Below are 22,742 nucleotides of genomic sequence, written 5' to 3'. Positions count from 1 at the left end.
ATTTGTATAACATGTAATTAGTGTGCATATGACATGTCACCAGTGAGTATTTGTATAACATGTAATTAGTGTGCATATGACATGTCGCCAGTGAGTATTTGTATAACATGTAATTAGTGTGCATATGACATGTCACCAGTGAGTACATGTATAACATGTTATTAGTGTGCATATGACATATCACCAGTATTTGTATAACACATCTTTAGTGTGCATATGACATGTCACCAGTGAGTACATGTATAACATGTTATTAGTGTGCATATGACATGTCGCCAGTGAGTACATGTATAAAATGTAATTAGTGTGCATATGACATGTCACCAGTGAGTACATGTATAACATGTAATTAGTGTGCATATGACATGTCACCAGTGAGTATTTGTATAACATGTAATTATTGTGCATATGACATGTCACCAGTATTTGTATAACATGTAATTAGTGTGCATATGACATGTCACCAGTGAGTATTTGTATAACATGTTATTAGTGTGCATATGACATGTCACCAGTGAGTATTTGTATAACATCATTAGTGTGCATATGACATGTCACCAGTGAGTATTTGTATAACATGTAATTAGTGTGCATATGACATGTCACCAGTTAGTATTTGTATAACATGTAATTAGTGTGTATATGACATGTCGCCAGTATTTGTATAACATGTAATTAGTGTGCATATGACATGTCACCAGTTAGTATTTGTATAACATGTTATTAGTGTGCATATGACATGTCACCAGTGAGTATTTGTATAACATGTCATTAGTGTGCATATGACATGTCATCAGTGAGTATTTGTATAACATGTAATTAGTGTGCATATGACATGTCACCAGTTAGTATTTTTATATAACATGTAATTAGTGTGCATATGACATGTCACCAGTTAGTATTTGTATAACATGTCATTAGTGTGCATATGACATGTCACCAGTTAGTATTTGTATAACATGTCATTAGTGTGCATATGACATGTCATCAGTGAGTATTTGTATAACATGTAATTAGTGTGCATATGACATGTCACCAGTTAGTATTTGTATAACATGTAATTAGTGTGCATATGACATGTCGCCAGTGAGTACATGTATAACATGTAATTAGTGTGCATATGACATGTCACCAGTGAGTATTTGTATAACATGTAATTAGTGTGCATATGACATGTCACCAGTGAGTACATGTATAAGATGTAATTATTGTGCATATGACATGTCACCAGTGAGTATTTGTATAACATGTAATTACTGTGCATATGACATGTCACCAGTTAGTATTTGTATAACATGTAATTAGTGTGCATATGACATGTCGCCAGTGAGTACATGTATAACATGTAATTAGTGTGCATATGACATGTCACCAGTGAGTATTTGTATAACATGTAATTAGTGTGCATATGACATGTCGCCAGTGAGTACATGTATAAGATGTAATTATTGTGCATATGACATGTCACCAGTGAGTATTTGTATAACATGTAATTACTGTGCATATGACATGTCATCAGTGAGTACATGTATAACATGTTATTAGTGTGCATATGACATGTCACCAGTGAGTATTTGTATAACATGTAATTAGTGTGCATATGACATGTCACCAGAGAGTATTTGTATAACATGTAATTACTGTGCATATGACATGTCGCCAGTGAGTATTTGTATAACATGTAATTAGTGTGCATATGACATGTCACCAGTGAGTATTTGTATAACATGTAATTACTGTGCATATGACATGTCACCAGTTAGTATATGTATAAGATGTAATTAGTGTGCATATGACATGTCACCAGTGAGTACATGTATAACATGTAATTAGTGTACATATGACATATCACCAGTATTTGTATAACACATCTTTAGTGTGCATATGACATGTCGCCAGTGAGTATTTGTATAAGATGTAATTAGTGTGCATATGACATGTCATCAGTGAGTACATGTATAACATGTTATTAGTGTGCATATGACATGTCACCAGTGAGTACATGTATAACATGTTATTAGTGTGCATCTGACATGTCACCAGTGAGTATTTGTATAACATGTAATTACTGTGCATATGACATGTCACCAGTTAGTATATGTATAACATGTTATTAGTGTGCATATGACATGTCACCAGTGAGTACATGTATAACATGTTATTAGTGTGCATATGACATGTCACCAGTGAGTATTTGTATAAGATGTAATTAGTGTGCATATGACATGTCACCAGTGAGTATTTGTATAACATGTAATTAGTGTGCATATGACATGTCACCAGTGAGTATTTGTATAACATGTAATTAGTGTGCATATGACATGTCACCAGAGAGTATTTGTATAACATGTAATTACTGTGCATATGACATGTCGCCAGTGAGTATTTGTATAACATGTAATTAGTGTGCATATGACATGTCACCAGTGAGTACATGTATAACATGTTATTAGTGTGCATATGACATGTCACCAGTGAGTATTTGTATAACATGTAATTACTGTGCATATGACATGTCACCAGTTAGTGTATGTATAAGATGTAATTAGTGTACATATGACATGTCACCAGTGAGTACATGTATAACATGTTATTAGTGTGCATATGACATGTCGCCAGTGAGTGTTTGTATAACGTCATTAGTGTGCATATGACATGTCACCAGTGAGTACATGTATAACATGTTATTAGTGTGCATATGACATATCACCAGTATTTGTATAACACATCTTTAGTGTGCATATGACATGTCACCAGTGAGTACATGTATAACATGTTATTAGTGTGCATATGACATATCACCAGTATTTGTATAACACATCTTTAGTGTGCATATGACATGTCACCAGTGAGTACATGTATAACATGTTATTAGTGTGCATATGACATGTCGCCAGTGAGTACATGTATAACATGTAAGTAGTGTGCATATGACATGTCACCAGTGAGTACATGTATAACATGTTATTAGTGTGCATATGACAAGTCGCCAGTGAGTATTTGTATAACATCATTAGTGTGCATATGACATGTCACCAGTGAGTATTTGTATAACATGTAATTAGTGTGCATATGACATGTCACCAGTTAGTATTTGTATAACATGTCATTAGTGTGCATATGACATGTCATCAGTGAGTATTTGTATAACATGTAATTAGTGTGCATATGACATGTCACCAGTTAGTATTTGTATAACATGTAATTAGTGTGCATATGACATGTCACCAGTTAGTATTTGTATAACATGTCATTAGTGTGCATATGATGTCGCCAGTGAGTACAAGTATAACATGTAATTAGTGTGCATATGACATGTCGCCAGTGAGTATTTGTATAACATGTAATTAGTGTGCACATGATGTCGCCAGTGAGTACAAGTATAACATGTCATTAGTGTGTATATGACATGTCGCAAGTATTTGTATAACATGTCATTAGTGTGCATACGACATGTCACCAGTGAGTATTTGTATAACATGTAATTAGTGTGCATATGACATGTCACCAGTGAGTATTTGTATAACATGTAATTAGTGTGCATATGACATGTCACCAGTTAGAATTTGTATAACATGTCATTAGTGTGCATATGACATGTCACCAGTGAGTATTTGTAAAACATGTAATTAGTGTGCACATGATGTCGCCAGTGAGTACAAGTATAACATGTAATTAGTGTGCATATGACATGTCGCCAGTGAGTATTTGTATAACATGTAATTAGTGTGCATATGACATGTCACCAGTGAGTATTTGTATAACATGTAATTAGTTTGCATATGATGTCGCCAGTGAGTACAAGTATAACATGTAATTAGTGTGCATATGACATGTCGCCAGTGAGTATTTTTATAACATGTAATTAGTGTGCATATGACATGTCGCCAGTGAGTACATGTATAACATGTTATTAGTGTGCATATGACATGTCACCAGTGAGTATTTGTATAAGATGTAATTATTGTGCATATGACATGTCACCAGTGAGTATTTGTATAACATGTAATTACTGTGCATATGACATGTCACCAGTTAGTATATGTATAAGATGTAATTAGTGTACATATGACATGTCGCCAGTGAGTATTTGTATAAGATGTAATTAGTGTGCATATGACATGTCACCAGTGAGTACATGTATAACATGTTATTAGTGTGCATATGACATGTCGCCAGTGAGTATTTGTATAACGTCATTAGTGTGCATATGACATATCACCAGTATTTGTATAACACATCTTTAGTGTGCATATGACATGTCACCAGTGAGTACATGTATAACATGTTATTAGTGTGCATATGACATGTCGCCAGTGAGTACATGTATAACATGTAATTAGTGTGCATATGACATGTCACCAGTGAGTACATGTATAACATGTTATTAGTGTGCATATGACAAGTCGCCAGTGAGTATTTGTATAACATAATTAGTGTGCATATGACATGTCACCAGTGAGTATTTGTATAACATGTAATTAGTGTGCATATGACATGTCACCAGTTAGTATTTGCATAACATGTCATTAGTGTGCATATGACATGTCATCAGTGAGTATTTGTATAACATGTAATTAGTGTGCATATGACATGTCACCAGTTAGTATTTGTATAACATGTCATTAGTGTGCATATGACATGTCACCAGTGAGTATTTGTATAACATGTCATTAGTGTGTATATGACATGTCGCCAGTATTTGTATAAGATGTCATTAGTGTGCATACGACATGTCACCAGTGAGTATTTGTATAACATGTAATTAGTGTGTATATGACATGTCGCCAGTATTTGTATAACATGTCATTAGTGTGCATATGACATGTCACCAGTGAGTATTTGTATAACATGTAATTAGTGTGCGTACGACATGTCACCATAGAGTATTTGTATAACATGTAATTAGTGTGTATACGACATGTCGCCAGTATTTGTATAACATGTCATTAGTGTGCATATGACATGTCACCCGTGAGTATTTGTATAACATGTAATTAGTGTGCATATGATGTCGCCAGTGAGTACATGTATAACATTTAATTAGTGTGCATATGACATGTCGCCAGTGAGTATTTGTATAACATGTAATTAGTGTGCATATGACATGTCACCAGTATTTGTATAACATGTAATTAGTGTGCATATGACATGTCACCAGTGAGTATTTGTATAAGATGTAATTAGTGTGCATATGACATGTCACCAGTGAGTACATGTATAACATGTTATTAGTGTGCATATGACGTGTCGCCAGTGAGTATTTGTATAACGTCATTAGTGTGCATATGACATGTCACCAGTATTTGTATAACACATCATTAGTGTGCATATGACATGTCACCAGTGAATACATGTATAACATGTTATTAGTGTGCATATGACATGTCGCCAGTGAGTACATGTATAAAATGTAATTAGTGTGCATATGACATGTCGCCAGTGAGTACATGTATAACATGTTATTAGTGTGCATATGACATGTCGCCAGTGAGTATTTGTATAACATCATTAGTGTGCATATGACATGTCACCAGTATTTGTATAACACATCATTAGTGTGCATATGACATGTCACCAGTTAGTATTTGTATAACATGTCATTAGTGTGCATATGACATGTCACCAGTGAGTATTTGTATAACATGTAATTAGTGTGTATATGACATGTCGCCAGTATTTGTATAACATGTCATTAGTGTGCATACGACATGTCAACAGTGAGTATTTGTATAACATGTAATTAGTGTGCATATGACATGTCGCCAGTATTTGTATAACATGTAATAAGTGTGCATATGACATGTCACCAGTGAGTATTTGTATAACATGTAGTTAGTGTGCATATGACATGTCACCAGTGAGTATTTGTATAACATGTAATTAGTGTGCATTTGACATGTCACCAGTGAGTATTTGTATAACATGTAATTAGTGTGTATATGACATGTCGCCAGTATTTGTATAACATGTCATTAGTGTGCATATGACATGTCGCCAGTGAGTATTTGTATAACATGTAATTAGTGTGCATATGACATGTCGTCAGTGAGTATTTGTATAACATGTAATTAGTGTGCATATGACATGTCACCAGTGAGTATTTGTATAACATGTAATTAGTGTGCATATGACATATCGCCAGTGAGTATTTGTATAACATGTAATTAGTGTGCATATGACATGTCACCAGTGAGTATTTGTATAACATGTAATTAGTGTGCATACGACATGTCACCAGTATTTGTATAACACATCGTTAGTGTGCATATGACATGTCACCAGTTAGTATTTGTATAACATGTCATTAGCGTGCATGACATGTCACCAGTGAGTATTTGTATAACATGTAATTAGTGTGTATATGACATGTCGCCAGTATTTGTATAACATGTCATTAGTGTGCATATGACATGTCATCAGTGAGTATTTGTATAACATGTCATTAGTGTGCATATGACATGTCACCAGTGAGTATTTGTATAAGATGTAATTATTGTGCATATGACATGTCACCAGTGAGTACATGTATAACATGTAATTATTGTGCATATGACATGTCGCCAGTGAGTATTTGTATAACATGTAATTAGTGTGCATATGACATGTAACCAGTGAGTATTTGTATAACATGTAATTAGTGTGCATATGACATGTCGCCAGTGAGTACATGTATAACATGTAATTAGTGTGCATATGACATGTCACCAGTGAGTATTTGTATAAGATGTAATTATTGTGCATATGACATGTCGCCAGTATTTGTACAACATGTAATTAGTGTGCATATGACATGTCACCAGTGAGTATTTGTATAAGATGTAATTATTGTGCATATGACATGTCACCAGTATTTGTATAACACATCATTAGTGTGCATATGACATGTCACCAGTGAGTATTTGTATAACATGTAATTAGTGTGCATATGACATGTCGCCAGTATTTGTATAACATGTAATTAGTGTACATATGACATGTCACCAGTGAGTATTTGTATAACATGTAATTAGTGTGCATATGACATGTCGCCAGTATTTGTATAACATGTAATTAGTGTGCATATGACATGTCACCAGTATTTGTATAACACATCATTAGTGTGCATATGACATGTCACCAGTGAGTATTTGTATAACATGTAATTAGTGTGCATATGACATGTCGCCAGTATTTGTATAACATGTAATTAGTGTGCATATGACATGTCACCAGTGAGTATTTGTATAACATGTAATTAGTGTGCATATGACATGTCACCAGTGAGTATTTGTATAACATGTAATTAGTGTGCATATGACATGTCGCCAGTGAGTATTTGTATAACATGTAATTAGTGTGCATATGACATGTCACCAGTGAGTACATGTATAACATGTTATTAGTGTGCATATGACATATCACCAGTATTTGTATAACACATCTTTAGTGTGCATATGACATGTCACCAGTGAGTACATGTATAACATGTTATTAGTGTGCATATGACATGTCGCCAGTGAGTACATGTATAACATGTAATTAGTGTGCATATGACATGTCGCCAGTATTTGTATAACATGTAATTAGTGTGCATATGACATGTCACCAGTGAGTATTTGTATAACATGTAATTAGTGTGCATATGACATGTCGCCAGTATTTGTATAACATGTAATTAGTGTGCATATGACATGTCACCAGTATTTGTATAACACATCATTAGTGTGCATATGACATGTGACCAGTGAGTATTTGTATAACATGTAATTAGTGTGCATATGACATGTCACCAGTGAGTATTTGTATAACATGTAATTAGTGTGCATATGACATGTCACCAGTGAGTATTTGTATAACATGTAATTAGTGTGCATATGACATGTCGCCAGTGAGTATTTGTATAACATGTAATTAGTGTGCATATGACATGTCACCAGTGAGTACATGTATAACATGTTATTAGTGTGCATATGACATATCACCAGTATTTGTATAACACATCTTTAGTGTGCATATGACATGTCACCAGTGAGTACATGTATAACATGTTATTAGTGTGCATATGACATGTCGCCAGTGAGTACATGTATAAAATGTAATTAGTGTGCATATGACATGTCACCAGTGAGTACATGTATAACATGTAATTAGTGTGCATATGACATGTCACCAGTGAGTATTTGTATAACATGTAATTATTGTGCATATGACATGTCACCAGTATTTGTATAACATGTAATTAGTGTGCATATGACATGTCACCAGTGAGTATTTGTATAACATGTTATTAGTGTGCATATGACATGTCACCAGTGAGTATTTGTATAACATCATTAGTGTGCATATGACATGTCACCAGTGAGTATTTGTATAACATGTAATTAGTGTGCATATGACATGTCACCAGTTAGTATTTGTATAACATGTAATTAGTGTGTATATGACATGTCGCCAGTATTTGTATAACATGTAATTAGTGTGCATATGACATGTCACCAGTTAGTATTTGTATAACATGTTATTAGTGTGCATATGACATGTCACCAGTGAGTATTTGTATAACATGTCATTAGTGTGCATATGACATGTCATCAGTGAGTATTTGTATAACGTGTAATTAGTGTGCATATGACATGTCACCAGTTAGTATTTTTATATAACATGTAATTAGTGTGCATATGACATGTCACCAGTTAGTATTTGTATAACATGTAATTAGTGTGCATATGACATGTCACCAGTTAGTATTTGTATAACATGTCACTAGTGTGCATATGACATGTCATCAGTGAGTATTTGTATAACATGTAATTAGTGTGCATATGACATGTCACCAGTTAGTATTTGTATAACATGTAATTAGTGTGCATATGACATGTCGCCAGTGAGTACATGTATAACATGTAATTAGTGTGCATATGACATGTCACCAGTGAGTATTTGTATAACATGTAATTAGTGTGCATATGACATGTCACCAGTGAGTACATGTATAAGATGTAATTATTGTGCATATGACATGTCACCAGTGAGTATTTGTATAACATGTAATTATTGTGCATATGACATGTCACCAGTTAGTATTTGTATAACATGTAATTAGTGTGCATATGACATGTCGCCAGTGAGTACATGTATAACATGTAATTAGTGTGCATATGACATGTCACCAGTGAGTATTTGTATAACATGTAATTAGTGTGCATATGACATGTCGCCAGTGAGTACATGTATAAGATGTAATTATTGTGCATATGACATGTCACCAGTGAGTATTTGTATAACATGTAATTACTGTGCATATGACATGTCATCAGTGAGTACATGTATAACATGTTATTAGTGTGCATATGACATGTCACCAGTGAGTATTTGTATAACATGTAATTAGTGTGCATATGACATGTCACCAGAGAGTATTTGTATAACATGTAATTACTGTGCATATGACATGTCGCCAGTGAGTATTTGTATAACATGTAATTAGTGTGCATATGACATGTCACCAGTGAGTATTTGTATAACATGTAATTACTGTGCATATGACATGTCACCAGTTAGTATATGTATAAGATGTAATTAGTGTGCATATGACATGTCACCAGTGAGTACATGTATAACATGTAATTAGTGTACATATGACATATCACCAGTATTTGTATAACACATCTTTAGTGTGCATATGACATGTCGCCAGTGAGTATTTGTATAAGATGTAATTAGTGTGCATATGACATGTCATCAGTGAGTACATGTATAACATGTTATTAGTGTGCATATGACATGTCACCAGTGAGTACATGTATAACATGTAATTAGTGTGCATATGACATGTCACCAGTGAGTATTTGTATAACATGTCATTAGTGTGCATATGACATGTCATCAGTGAGTACATGTATAACATATTATTAGTGTGCATATGACATGTCACCAGTGAGTACATGTATAACATGTAATTAGTGTGCATATGACATGTCACCAGTGAGTATTTGTATAACATGTCATTAGTGTGCATATGACATGTCACCAGTGAGTATTTGTATAACATGTAATTAGTGTGCACATGACATGTCGCCAGTGAGTATTTGTATAACATGTAATTAGTGTGCATATGACATGTCACCAGTGAGTACATGTATAACATGTTATTAGTGTGCATCTGACATGTCACCAGTGAGTATTTGTATAACATGTAATTACTGTGCATATGACATGTCACCAGTTAGTATATGTATAACATGTTATTAGTGTGCATATGACATGTCACCAGTGAGTACATGTATAACATGTTATTAGTGTGCATATGACATGTCACCAGTGAGTATTTGTATAAGATGTAATTAGTGTGCATATGACATGTCACCAGTGAGTATTTGTATAACATGTAATTAGTGTGCATATGACATGTCACCAGTGAGTATTTGTATAACATGTAATTAGTGTGCATATGACATGTCACCAGAGAGTATTTGTATAACATGTAATTACTGTGCATATGACATGTCGCCAGTGAGTATTTGTATAACATGTAATTAGTGTGCATATGACATGTCACCAGTGAGTACATGTATAACATGTTATTAGTGTGCATATGACATGTCACCAGTGAGTATTTGTATAACATGTAATTACTGTGCATATGACATGTCACCAGTTAGTATATGTATAAGATGTAATTAGTGTACATATGACATGTCACCAGTGAGTACATGTATAACATGTTATTAGTGTGCATATGACATGTCGCCAGTGAGTATTTGTATAACGTCATTAGTGTGCATATGACATGTCACCAGTGAGTACATGTATAACATGTTATTAGTGTGCATATGACATATCACCAGTATTTGTATAATACATCTTTAGTGTGCATATGACATGTCACCAGTGAGTACATGTATAACATGTTATTAGTGTGCATATGACATATCACCAGTATTTGTATAACACATCTTTAGTGTGCATATGACATGTCACCAGTGAGTACATGTATAACATGTTATTAGTGTGCATATGACATGTCGCCAGTGAGTACATGTATAACATGTAAGTAGTGTGCATATGACATGTCACCAGTGAGTACATGTATAACATGTTATTAGTGTGCATATGACAAGTCGCCAGTGAGTATTTGTATAACATCATTAGTGTGCATATGACATGTCACCAGTGAGTATTTGTATAACATGTAATTAGTGTGCATATGACATGTCACCAGTTAGTATTTGTATAACATGTCATTAGTGTGCATATGACATGTCATCAGTGAGTATTTGTATAACATGTAATTAGTGTGCATATGACATGTCACCAGTTAGTATTTGTATAACATGTAATTAGTGTGCATATGACATGTCACCAGTTAGTATTTGTATAACATGTCATTAGTGTGCATATGATGTCGCCAGTGAGTACAAGTATAACATGTAATTAGTGTGCATATGACATGTCGCCAGTGAGTATTTGTATAACATGTAATTAGTGTGCACATGATGTCGCCAGTGAGTACAAGTATAACATGTCATTAGTGTGTATATGACATGTCGCCAGTATTTGTATAACATGTCATTAGTGTGCATACGACATGTCACCAGTGAGTATTTGTATAACATGTAATTAGTGTGCATATGACATGTCACCAGTGAGTATTTGTATAACATGTAATTAGTGTGCATATGACATGTCACCAGTTAGTATTTGTATAACATGTAATTAGTGTGTATATGACATGTCGCCAGTATTTGTATAACATGTAATTAGTGTGCATATGACATGTCACCAGTTAGTATTTGTATAACATGTTATTAGTGTGCATATGACATGTCACCAGTGAGTATTTGTATAACATGTCATTAGTGTGCATATGACATGTCATCAGTGAGTATTTGTATAACGTGTAATTAGTGTGCATATGACATGTCACCAGTTAGTATTTTTATATAACATGTAATTAGTGTGCATATGACATGTCACCAGTTAGTATTTGTATAACATGTAATTAGTGTGCATATGACATGTCACCAGTTAGTATTTGTATAACATGTCACTAGTGTGCATATGACATGTCATCAGTGAGTATTTGTATAACATGTAATTAGTGTGCATATGACATGTCACCAGTTAGTATTTGTATAACATGTAATTAGTGTGCATATGACATGTCGCCAGTGAGTACATGTATAACATGTAATTAGTGTGCATATGACATGTCACCAGTGAGTATTTGTATAACATGTAATTAGTGTGCATATGACATGTCACCAGTGAGTACATGTATAAGATGTAATTATTGTGCATATGACATGTCACCAGTGAGTATTTGTATAACATGTAATTATTGTGCATATGACATGTCACCAGTTAGTATTTGTATAACATGTAATTAGTGTGCATATGACATGTCGCCAGTGAGTACATGTATAACATGTAATTAGTGTGCATATGACATGTCACCAGTGAGTATTTGTATAACATGTAATTAGTGTGCATATGACATGTCGCCAGTGAGTACATGTATAAGATGTAATTATTGTGCATATGACATGTCACCAGTGAGTATTTGTATAACATGTAATTACTGTGCATATGACATGTCATCAGTGAGTACATGTATAACATGTTATTAGTGTGCATATGACATGTCACCAGTGAGTATTTGTATAACATGTAATTAGTGTGCATATGACATGTCACCAGAGAGTATTTGTATAACATGTAATTACTGTGCATATGACATGTCGCCAGTGAGTATTTGTATAACATGTAATTAGTGTGCATATGACATGTCACCAGTGAGTATTTGTATAACATGTAATTACTGTGCATATGACATGTCACCAGTTAGTATATGTATAAGATGTAATTAGTGTGCATATGACATGTCACCAGTGAGTACATGTATAACATGTAATTAGTGTACATATGACATATCACCAGTATTTGTATAACACATCTTTAGTGTGCATATGACATGTCGCCAGTGAGTATTTGTATAAGATGTAATTAGTGTGCATATGACATGTCATCAGTGAGTACATGTATAACATGTTATTAGTGTGCATATGACATGTCACCAGTGAGTACATGTATAACATGTAATTAGTGTGCATATGACATGTCACCAGTGAGTATTTGTATAACATGTCATTAGTGTGCATATGACATGTCATCAGTGAGTACATGTATAACATATTATTAGTGTGCATATGACATGTCACCAGTGAGTACATGTATAACATGTAATTAGTGTGCATATGACATGTCACCAGTGAGTATTTGTATAACATGTCATTAGTGTGCATATGACATGTCACCAGTGAGTATTTGTATAACATGTAATTAGTGTGCACATGACATGTCGCCAGTGAGTATTTGTATAACATGTAATTAGTGTGCATATGACATGTCACCAGTGAGTACATGTATAACATGTTATTAGTGTGCATCTGACATGTCACCAGTGAGTATTTGTATAACATGTAATTACTGTGCATATGACATGTCACCAGTTAGTATATGTATAACATGTTATTAGTGTGCATATGACATGTCACCAGTGAGTACATGTATAACATGTTATTAGTGTGCATATGACATGTCACCAGTGAGTATTTGTATAAGATGTAATTAGTGTGCATATGACATGTCACCAGTGAGTATTTGTATAACATGTAATTAGTGTGCATATGACATGTCACCAGTGAGTATTTGTATAACATGTAATTAGTGTGCATATGACATGTCACCAGAGAGTATTTGTATAACATGTAATTACTGTGCATATGACATGTCGCCAGTGAGTATTTGTATAACATGTAATTAGTGTGCATATGACATGTCACCAGTGAGTACATGTATAACATGTTATTAGTGTGCATATGACATGTCACCAGTGAGTATTTGTATAACATGTAATTACTGTGCATATGACATGTCACCAGTTAGTATATGTATAAGATGTAATTAGTGTACATATGACATGTCACCAGTGAGTACATGTATAACATGTTATTAGTGTGCATATGACATGTCGCCAGTGAGTATTTGTATAACGTCATTAGTGTGCATATGACATGTCACCAGTGAGTACATGTATAACATGTTATTAGTGTGCATATGACATATCACCAGTATTTGTATAATACATCTTTAGTGTGCATATGACATGTCACCAGTGAGTACATGTATAACATGTTATTAGTGTGCATATGACATATCACCAGTATTTGTATAACACATCTTTAGTGTGCATATGACATGTCACCAGTGAGTACATGTATAACATGTTATTAGTGTGCATATGACATGTCGCCAGTGAGTACATGTATAACATGTAAGTAGTGTGCATATGACATGTCACCAGTGAGTACATGTATAACATGTTATTAGTGTGCATATGACAAGTCGCCAGTGAGTATTTGTATAACATCATTAGTGTGCATATGACATGTCACCAGTGAGTATTTGTATAACATGTAATTAGTGTGCATATGACATGTCACCAGTTAGTATTTGTATAACATGTCATTAGTGTGCATATGACATGTCATCAGTGAGTATTTGTATAACATGTAATTAGTGTGCATATGACATGTCACCAGTTAGTATTTGTATAACATGTAATTAGTGTGCATATGACATGTCACCAGTTAGTATTTGTATAACATGTCATTAGTGTGCATATGATGTCGCCAGTGAGTACAAGTATAACATGTAATTAGTGTGCATATGACATGTCGCCAGTGAGTATTTGTATAACATGTAATTAGTGTGCACATGATGTCGCCAGTGAGTACAAGTATAACATGTCATTAGTGTGTATATGACATGTCGCCAGTATTTGTATAACATGTCATTAGTGTGCATACGACATGTCACCAGTGAGTATTTGTATAACATGTAATTAGTGTGCATATGACATGTCACCAGTGAGTATTTGTATAACATGTAATTAGTGTGCATATGACATGTCACCAGTTAGAATTTGTATAACATGTCATTAGTGTGCATATGACATGTCACCAGTGAGTATTTGTAAAACATGTAATTAGTGTGCACATGATGTCGCCAGTGAGTACAAGTATAACATGTAATTAGTGTGCATATGACATGTCGCCAGTGAGTATTTGTATAACATGTAATTAGTGTGCATATGACATGTCACCAGTGAGTATTTGTATAACATGTAATTAGTTTGCATATGATGTCGCCAGTGAGTACAAGTATAACATGTAATTAGTGTGCATATGACATGTCGCCAGTGAGTATTTTTATAACATGTAATTAGTGTGCATATGACATGTCGCCAGTGAGTACATGTATAACATGTTATTAGTGTGCATATGACATGTCACCAGTGAGTATTTGTATAAGATGTAATTATTGTGCATATGACATGTCACCAGTGAGTATTTGTATAACATGTAATTACTGTGCATATGACATGTCACCAGTTAGTATATGTATAAGATGTAATTAGTGTACATATGACATGTCGCCAGTGAGTATTTGTATAAGATGTAATTAGTGTGCATATGACATGTCACCAGTGAGTACATGTATAACATGTTATTAGTGTGCATATGACATGTCGCCAGTGAGTATTTGTATAACGTCATTAGTGTGCATATGACATATCACCAGTATTTGTATAACACATCTTTAGTGTGCATATGACATGTCACCAGTGAGTACATGTATAACATGTTATTAGTGTGCATATGACATGTCGCCAGTGAGTACATGTATAACATGCAATTAGTGTGCATATGACATGTCACCAGTGAGTACATGTATAACATGTTATTAGTGTGCATATGACAAGTCGCCAGTGAGTATTTGTATAACATCATTAGTGTGCATATGACATGTCACCAGTGAGTATTTGTATAACATGTAATTAGTGTGCATATGACATGTCACCAGTTAGTATTTGCATAACATGTCATTAGTGTGCATATGACATGTCATCAGTGAGTATTTGTATAACATGTAATTAGTGTGCATATGACATGTCACCAGTTAGTATTTGTATAACATGTCATTAGTGTGCATATGACATGTCACCAGTGAGTATTTGTATAACATGTAATTAGTGTGTATATGACATGTCGCCAGTATTTGTATAAGATGTCATTAGTGTGCATACGACATGTCACCAGTGAGTATTTGTATAACATGTAATTAGTGTGTATATGACATGTCGCCAGTATTTGTATAACATGTCATTAGTGTGCATATGACATGTCACCAGTGAGTATTTGTATAACATGTAATTAGTGTGCGTACGACATGTCACCAGAGAGTATTTGTATAACATGTAATTAGTGTGTATACGACATGTCGCCAGTATTTGTATAACATGTCATTAGTGTGCATATGACATGTCACCCGTGAGTATTTGTATAACATGTAATTAGTGTGCATATGATGTCGCCAGTGAGTACATGTATAACATTTAATTAGTGTGCATATGACATGTCGCCAGTGAGTATTTGTATAACATGTAATTAGTGTGCATATGACATGTCACCAGTATTTGTATAACATGTAATTAGTGTGCATATGACATGTCACCAGTGAGTATTTGTATAAGATGTAATTAGTGTGCATATGACATGTCACCAGTGAGTACATGTATAACATGTTATTAGTGTGCATATGACATGTCGCCAGTGAGTATTTGTATAACGTCATTAGTGTGCATATGACATGTCACCAGTATTTGTATAACACATCATTAGTGTGCATATGACATGTCACCAGTGAATACATGTATAACATGTTATTAGTGTGCATATGACATGTCGCCAGTGAGTACATGTATAAAATGTAATTAGTGTGCATATGACATGTCGCCAGTGAGTACATGTATAACATGTTATTAGTGTGCATATGACATATCGCCAGTGAGTATTTGTATAACATCATTAGTGTGCATATGACATGTCACCAGTATTTGTATAACACATCATTAGTGTGCATATGACATGTCACCAGTTAGTATTTGTATAACATGTCATTAGTGTGCATATGACATGTCACCAGTGAGTATTTGTATAACATGTAATTAGTGTGTATATGACATGTCGCCAGTATTTGTATAACATGTCATTAGTGTGCATACGACATGTCAACAGTGAGTATTTGTATAACATGTAATTAGTGTGCATATGACATGTCGCCAGTATTTGTATAACATGTAATTAGTGTGCATATGACATGTCACCAGTGAGTATTTGTATAACATGTAGTTAGTGTGCATATGACATGTCACCAGTGAGTATTTGTATAACATGTAATTAGTGTGCATTTGACATGTCACCAGTGAGTATTTGTATAACATGTAATTAGTGTGTATATGACATGTCGCCAGTATTTGTATAACATGTCATTAGTGTGCATATGACATGTCGCCAGTGAGTATTTGTATAACATGTAATTAGTGTGCATATGACATGTCGTCAGTGAGTATTTGTATAACATGTAATTAGTGTGCATATGACATGTCACCAGTGAGTATTTGTATAACATGTAATTAGTGTGCATATGACATATCGCCAGTGAGTATTTGTATAACATGTAATTAGTGTGCATATGACATGTCACCAGTGAGTATTTGTATAACATGTAATTAGTGTGCATATGACATGTCACCAGTATTTGTATAACACATCATTAGTGTGCATATGACATGTCACCAGTTAGTATTTGTATAACATGTCATTAGCGTGCATGACATGTCACCAGTGAGTATTTGTATAACATGTAATTAGTGTGTATATGACATGTCGCCAGTATTTGTATAACATGTCATTAGTGTGCATATGACATGTCATCAGTGAGTATTTGTATAACATGTCATTAGTGTGCATATGACATGTCACCAGTTAGTATTTGTATAACATGTAATTAGTGTGCATATGATGTCGCCAGTGAGTACAAGTATAACATGTCATTAGTGTGTATATGACATGTCGCCAGTATTTGTATAACATGTCATTAGTGTGCATATGACATGTCGCCAGTGAGTATTTGTATAACATGTAATTAGTGTGCATATGACATGTCACCAGGGAGTATTTGTATAACATGTAATTAGTGTGTATATGACATGTCGCCAGTATTTGTATAATATGTCATTCGTGTGCATACGACATGTCACCCGTGATTATTTGTATAACATGTAATTAGTGTGTATATGACATGTCACCCGTGAGTATTTGTATAACATGTAATTAGTGTGCATATGATGTCGCCAGTGAGTACATGTATAACATGTAATTAGTGTGCATATGACATGTCGCCAGTGAGTATTTGTATAACATGTAATTAGTGTGCATATGACATGTCACCAGTATTTGTATAACATGTAATTAGTGTGCATATGACATGTCACCAGTGAGTATTTGTATAACATGTAATTAGTATGTGTGAGATGTCACCAGTGAGTATTTGTATAACATGTAATTAGTGTGCATATGACATGTCACCAGAGAGTATTTGTATAACATGTAATTAGTGTGCATATGACATGTCACCAGTGAGTATTTGTATAACATGTAATTAGTGTGCATATGACATGTCACCAGTGAGTACATGTATAACATGTAATTAGTGTGCATATGACATGTCACCAGAGAGTATTTGTAGAACATGTAATTAGTGTGCATATGACATGTCACCAGTGAGTATTTGTATAACATGTAATTAGTGTGCATATGACATGTCACCAGTGAGTATTTGTATAACATGCAACTAGCGTGTGTATGACATGACGTCAGTAAGTTTCCATGTGTTTATATTTATCACTACCTCAGTCACAATTACACCTGTGAGACCTGGGAAACCCGGGAATCCTTGGGGATAAATGCTGTAGAAGGTCCTAAGAAGTGAATTGTACAGAAGCAAATAAAAGTGTGAATAATAATGGTAGAAATCAGAAGCATTAGTAAGGTGACGTTCGTATGTATAGCCATGCATCATATCTATGTAATCCGTGACTGTCCCTGTATACTAACCTGAAGTCACTGTATGGATGGATGATCCAAAACCCAGCAGATTTAACTCTTTGCTGCTCGATCTCCACCGCCTTGTGACTCCCAAACATCCGCAGGGAGAACTTATTGACAGCAGGCTGCAGGAGGGCCCCAAACTGACGCTGCATGAAGGTGCCGGGCTGCTCTCCATCAAGTTGCTCCGAAGCTTCTGTTTTCGGGAGCAGGGAATCTAGCCCAGGTGCTGATGACTGACTTTGGCCAGAGTCTGGAGACTGGCTTTGTCCAAGGGCTGGAGTTTGATATAGCCCAGAAGACGTCTGACTGAGGCCTGTGACTGAAGGCTGTCTAGATCCAGGACCTGGGATCTGGCTGGTTCCAGGAACAAAAGACTGAAAGGAGCCAGGGTGCTGAACTGCTCCTGGGGTGTGAGGCTGGTTGGGTCCTGTAGGTTGGCTGGGTGCAGGGGCACTGGTCTGGTTGTGTCCTGCAGAAGTTTGGTCGGGTACTGTAGAAGGTTGGCTTAGTGCAGGGACAGAAATTTGGTCGGGTACTGCCGGTTGCTTGAGTTCAGGGGCAGAAGTTTGGCTGGGTTCAGATAAAGGATTTTGGTTGGGTGCAGGGGCAGACGTTTGGTTGGTTCCTGTACAAGGTAGCGGGCTGGGTGCAGGGGTAAACGTTTGTTTGGTTCCCTTAGAAGGTAGTGGGCTGGGTGCAGGGGTAGACGTTTGGTTGGATCCTGTAGAAGGTAGCATGCTGGGTGCAGGGGTAGACGTTTGGTTGGATCCTGTAGAAGGTAGCATGCTGGGTGTAGATGGTTGGTTGGACCCTGTAGAAGGTAGTGGGCTGGGTGCAGGGGTAAACGTTTGGTTGGTTCCTGTAGAAGGTAGTGGGCTGGATGCAGGGGCAGATGTTTGGTTGGTTCCTGTAGAAGGTAGCATGCTAGGTGCAGGGGCAGATGTTTGGTTGGTTCCTGTAGAAGGTAGCATGCTGTGTGCAGGGGCAGATGTTTGGTTGGTTCCTGTAGAAGATAGGCTGGGTGCAGGGGCAGACGTTTGGTTGGTTTCTGTAGAAGCTATCGGGCTGGGTGCAGATGTTTGATTGGACCCTGTTGAAGGTAGCGTGCTGGGTGCAGGGGCAGATGTTTGGTTGGTTCCTGTAGAAGGTTGCATGCTGGGTACAGATGTTTGATTGGACCCTGTAGAAGGTAGCGTGCTGTGTGCAGGGGCAGACGTTTGGTTGGTTCCTGTAGAAGGTTGCATGCTGGGTACAGATGTTTGATTGGACCCTGTAGAAGGTAGCGTGCTGGGTGCAGGGGCAGACGTTTGGTTGGTTTCTGTAGAAGGTTGCATGCTGGGTACAGATGTTTGATTGGACCCTGTAGAAGGTAGTGTGCTTGATGCAGGGGCAGATGTTTGGTTCGGTCCTGTAGTAGATTGGATGGGTGCTGCTGGTTGGTTAGGTGCAGTTTCAGCAGTTTGCTTGGGTAATAAGGAAGGAGGTTGTTTGGATACAGGGATGGGAGTCTGGTTGGAGCCTGGAACAGGAGGCCAGTTGGGGTGGGAACATGTGGTAAGAGGCTGGTTGGATCCTATTATGAGAGGCAGAATGGATGTGGGCAGAGGAGGCTGGTTGAGTCCACGGTTAGGAGTTTGTTTAGGTCTGAATACAGGTGGCTGGTTGGGTCCATGGTTAAGAGGCTGATTGGGTCTTAATGCAGATGGCTGATTAGTACCTTGGGTAGGTTTTTTAGAGCCTGTAACATGATTTGGCCTTGAGGTTGCAGTCTGTCTAGTACCCTGCACAGACACTGATGCAAGTACCTGCATTGTTTCTGTGACAGGAGGCTGCATGGGAACAAGGGATGATGGAGGAGTGGTACCTTGTGCAGGAGGCTGTGTAGTTCCTAAGGCTGAAGGCTGCATGGGTTTTGGGACAAAAGATGATGTGGTTCCGGGGGCAGGAGGCTGGGTACAGTCAGTAGCAAGTGTGTACCCAACTCCTGGAGGCTGCATGGATCTTGGGGTAAAGGTTGGTGCTGAGCCAGGCGAATAAGGCTGCAAAGATCCAGTGGCTGAAGCCTGCATAGTACAAGGTACCAGGGGCTGCACAGGTCCAGGGGCAGAAGGCTGCACATATCTAGGGGCTGTAGCCTGCATAGGACAAGGTACAACGGGCTGCACAGGTCCAGGGGCAGAAGGCTGCACAGATCCTGGGGCAGAAGGCTGCATAGGACAAGGTACAAGGGGCTGCACGGGTCCAGGGGCAGAAGGCTGCATAGGACAAGGTACAAGGGGCTGCACGGGTCCAGGGGCAGAAGACTGCATAGGACAAGGTACAAGGGGCTGCATGGGTCCAGGGGCAGAAGGCTGCATAGGACAAGGTACAAGGGGCTGCACGGGTCCAGGGGCAGAAGGCTGCACAGATCCCATGGCAGGAAGGTTGCTGGGTATAGGTATAGCAGTCACATTAGCAGTAATGGATGGGGTCTTGATGGATACCGAGGCACCAGCTTGTTGATTACATCCTAGAAGTGGCATCTGGTTTGGTTCTAGAGCAGAGATTTGTAGGGCTCCTGGAACAGCATGGCGTTGTGGTGGAGTTATCCCCGGGGTAGAAAAATTCTGAGTGTGTCCTAATCTTGAGAGCTGTGGAAGTGCAAGTCCAGGAGCAGGACGTCCGGCACTGTGTGGGCACTGGCTGAGTCCGTCCACAGGAGTATAGTGACTGCCCCCAGGAGAGTGCTTCTTCTGGCTGCCTCCAGACACAGGAATGTGCTGGTTCGGTTTAAGTTTGACACTTGACAGCTCTGCCACCTCCTCTCTGGCCATGCCAGCCTCTCCGTCCGCTGTCATATGGTTGACTGGGGAGTACTGCCCATTCCGAGGCTCCATGATGCTCAGTCAGATGTCCTTCCCCAGGTACCCATATTTTGATGGCTGGCAGGGTCCTGGCCTGTCTTCCTTTACAAGCCTCCTCTGCCCTCCAAAATGAACAGGACCAAATAAGCTCATTATCTCCATGACATCCTGTAGCAGGAGCTGAGGGATCCTGTGCACACACCCAGGTGAGGAGACAGAGGAGGAGGAGGAGGAGGGAGGAGAATGGGAGACTGATAGTAGGTAGACAACAGAAAGAGGCTTCATGAAAGGGAGGAGGGAGGGTGCAGAGAGGCGAGCGATGACTGGGAGGGAGGAGGGAGAAAATTATAACGGAGGCAGGGATGCTACAAGATACAGGGATGAGGATACAGCCAGTGATAATGCAGAGAACTGCAGAGATGAAGAACGGGAGGGGTGTAGGGTAAAAACACAGACATATGACAGGAAGCAGAGGAGGACACAGGCATGTAAGACAGAGATTAATGGGGGGAATGTAATTAATACCTGTCTGGGCAGGTGACACTGACACTGCTGCTTCTCTGAATGGCAGTGCTGACAGGCAGGATAGAGGAACAGCCGCAACTTAACCTATAGCTCCCTCAGCGGCCCCAGAATCTCACCATTTACACGATAGGTGACTTCAGGGGCTTGACCACGAAATTTGCAAGATCAGGCATGTTTTGCATTTAATATTATTGGTGTTTTAATCTTTAGGGTAAAAACTGCTGAGAATCGGATGTCCGCAAATGCCGCCACTTAGTACATTCAACACTAAGACTAGGCCCTACGGTAATGGGAAATGGGGCAATCCCTAATAGGTGCACAGCGATGTCCATGTAACCTGATTATAATAACCTCGTTCAGCGATGCAAGGGTGTGT

The 22,742-nt window shown here is 37.3% G+C and overlaps 1 protein-coding gene across 1 annotated transcript in view; it reads right to left on the bottom strand.

The window, feature by feature from the left end:
* The window catches only part of HCN3 (hyperpolarization activated cyclic nucleotide gated potassium channel 3), an 82,204-nt gene extending 60,072 nt beyond the window's left edge, over positions 1-22,132 (bottom strand). The window contains exon 1 of the mRNA XM_088448488.1: positions 19,005-22,132. Coding sequence (XP_088304614.1) covers positions 19,005-21,874 — 2,870 coding nt within the window. The 5' untranslated portion in view covers positions 21,875-22,132. The remainder of the gene's footprint in view (positions 1-19,004) is intronic.
* Between the last annotated feature and the right edge of the window lie 610 nt (positions 22,133-22,742).

The sequence above is a fragment of the Taudactylus pleione genome, unplaced genomic scaffold, assembly GCF_031769625.1.
Source record: "Taudactylus pleione unplaced genomic scaffold, aTauple2 ptg000455l, whole genome shotgun sequence".
Classification (NCBI taxonomy): domain Eukaryota; kingdom Metazoa; phylum Chordata; class Amphibia; order Anura; family Myobatrachidae; genus Taudactylus; species Taudactylus pleione.
This window is presented reverse-complemented; position numbering and strand designations above follow the sequence as displayed.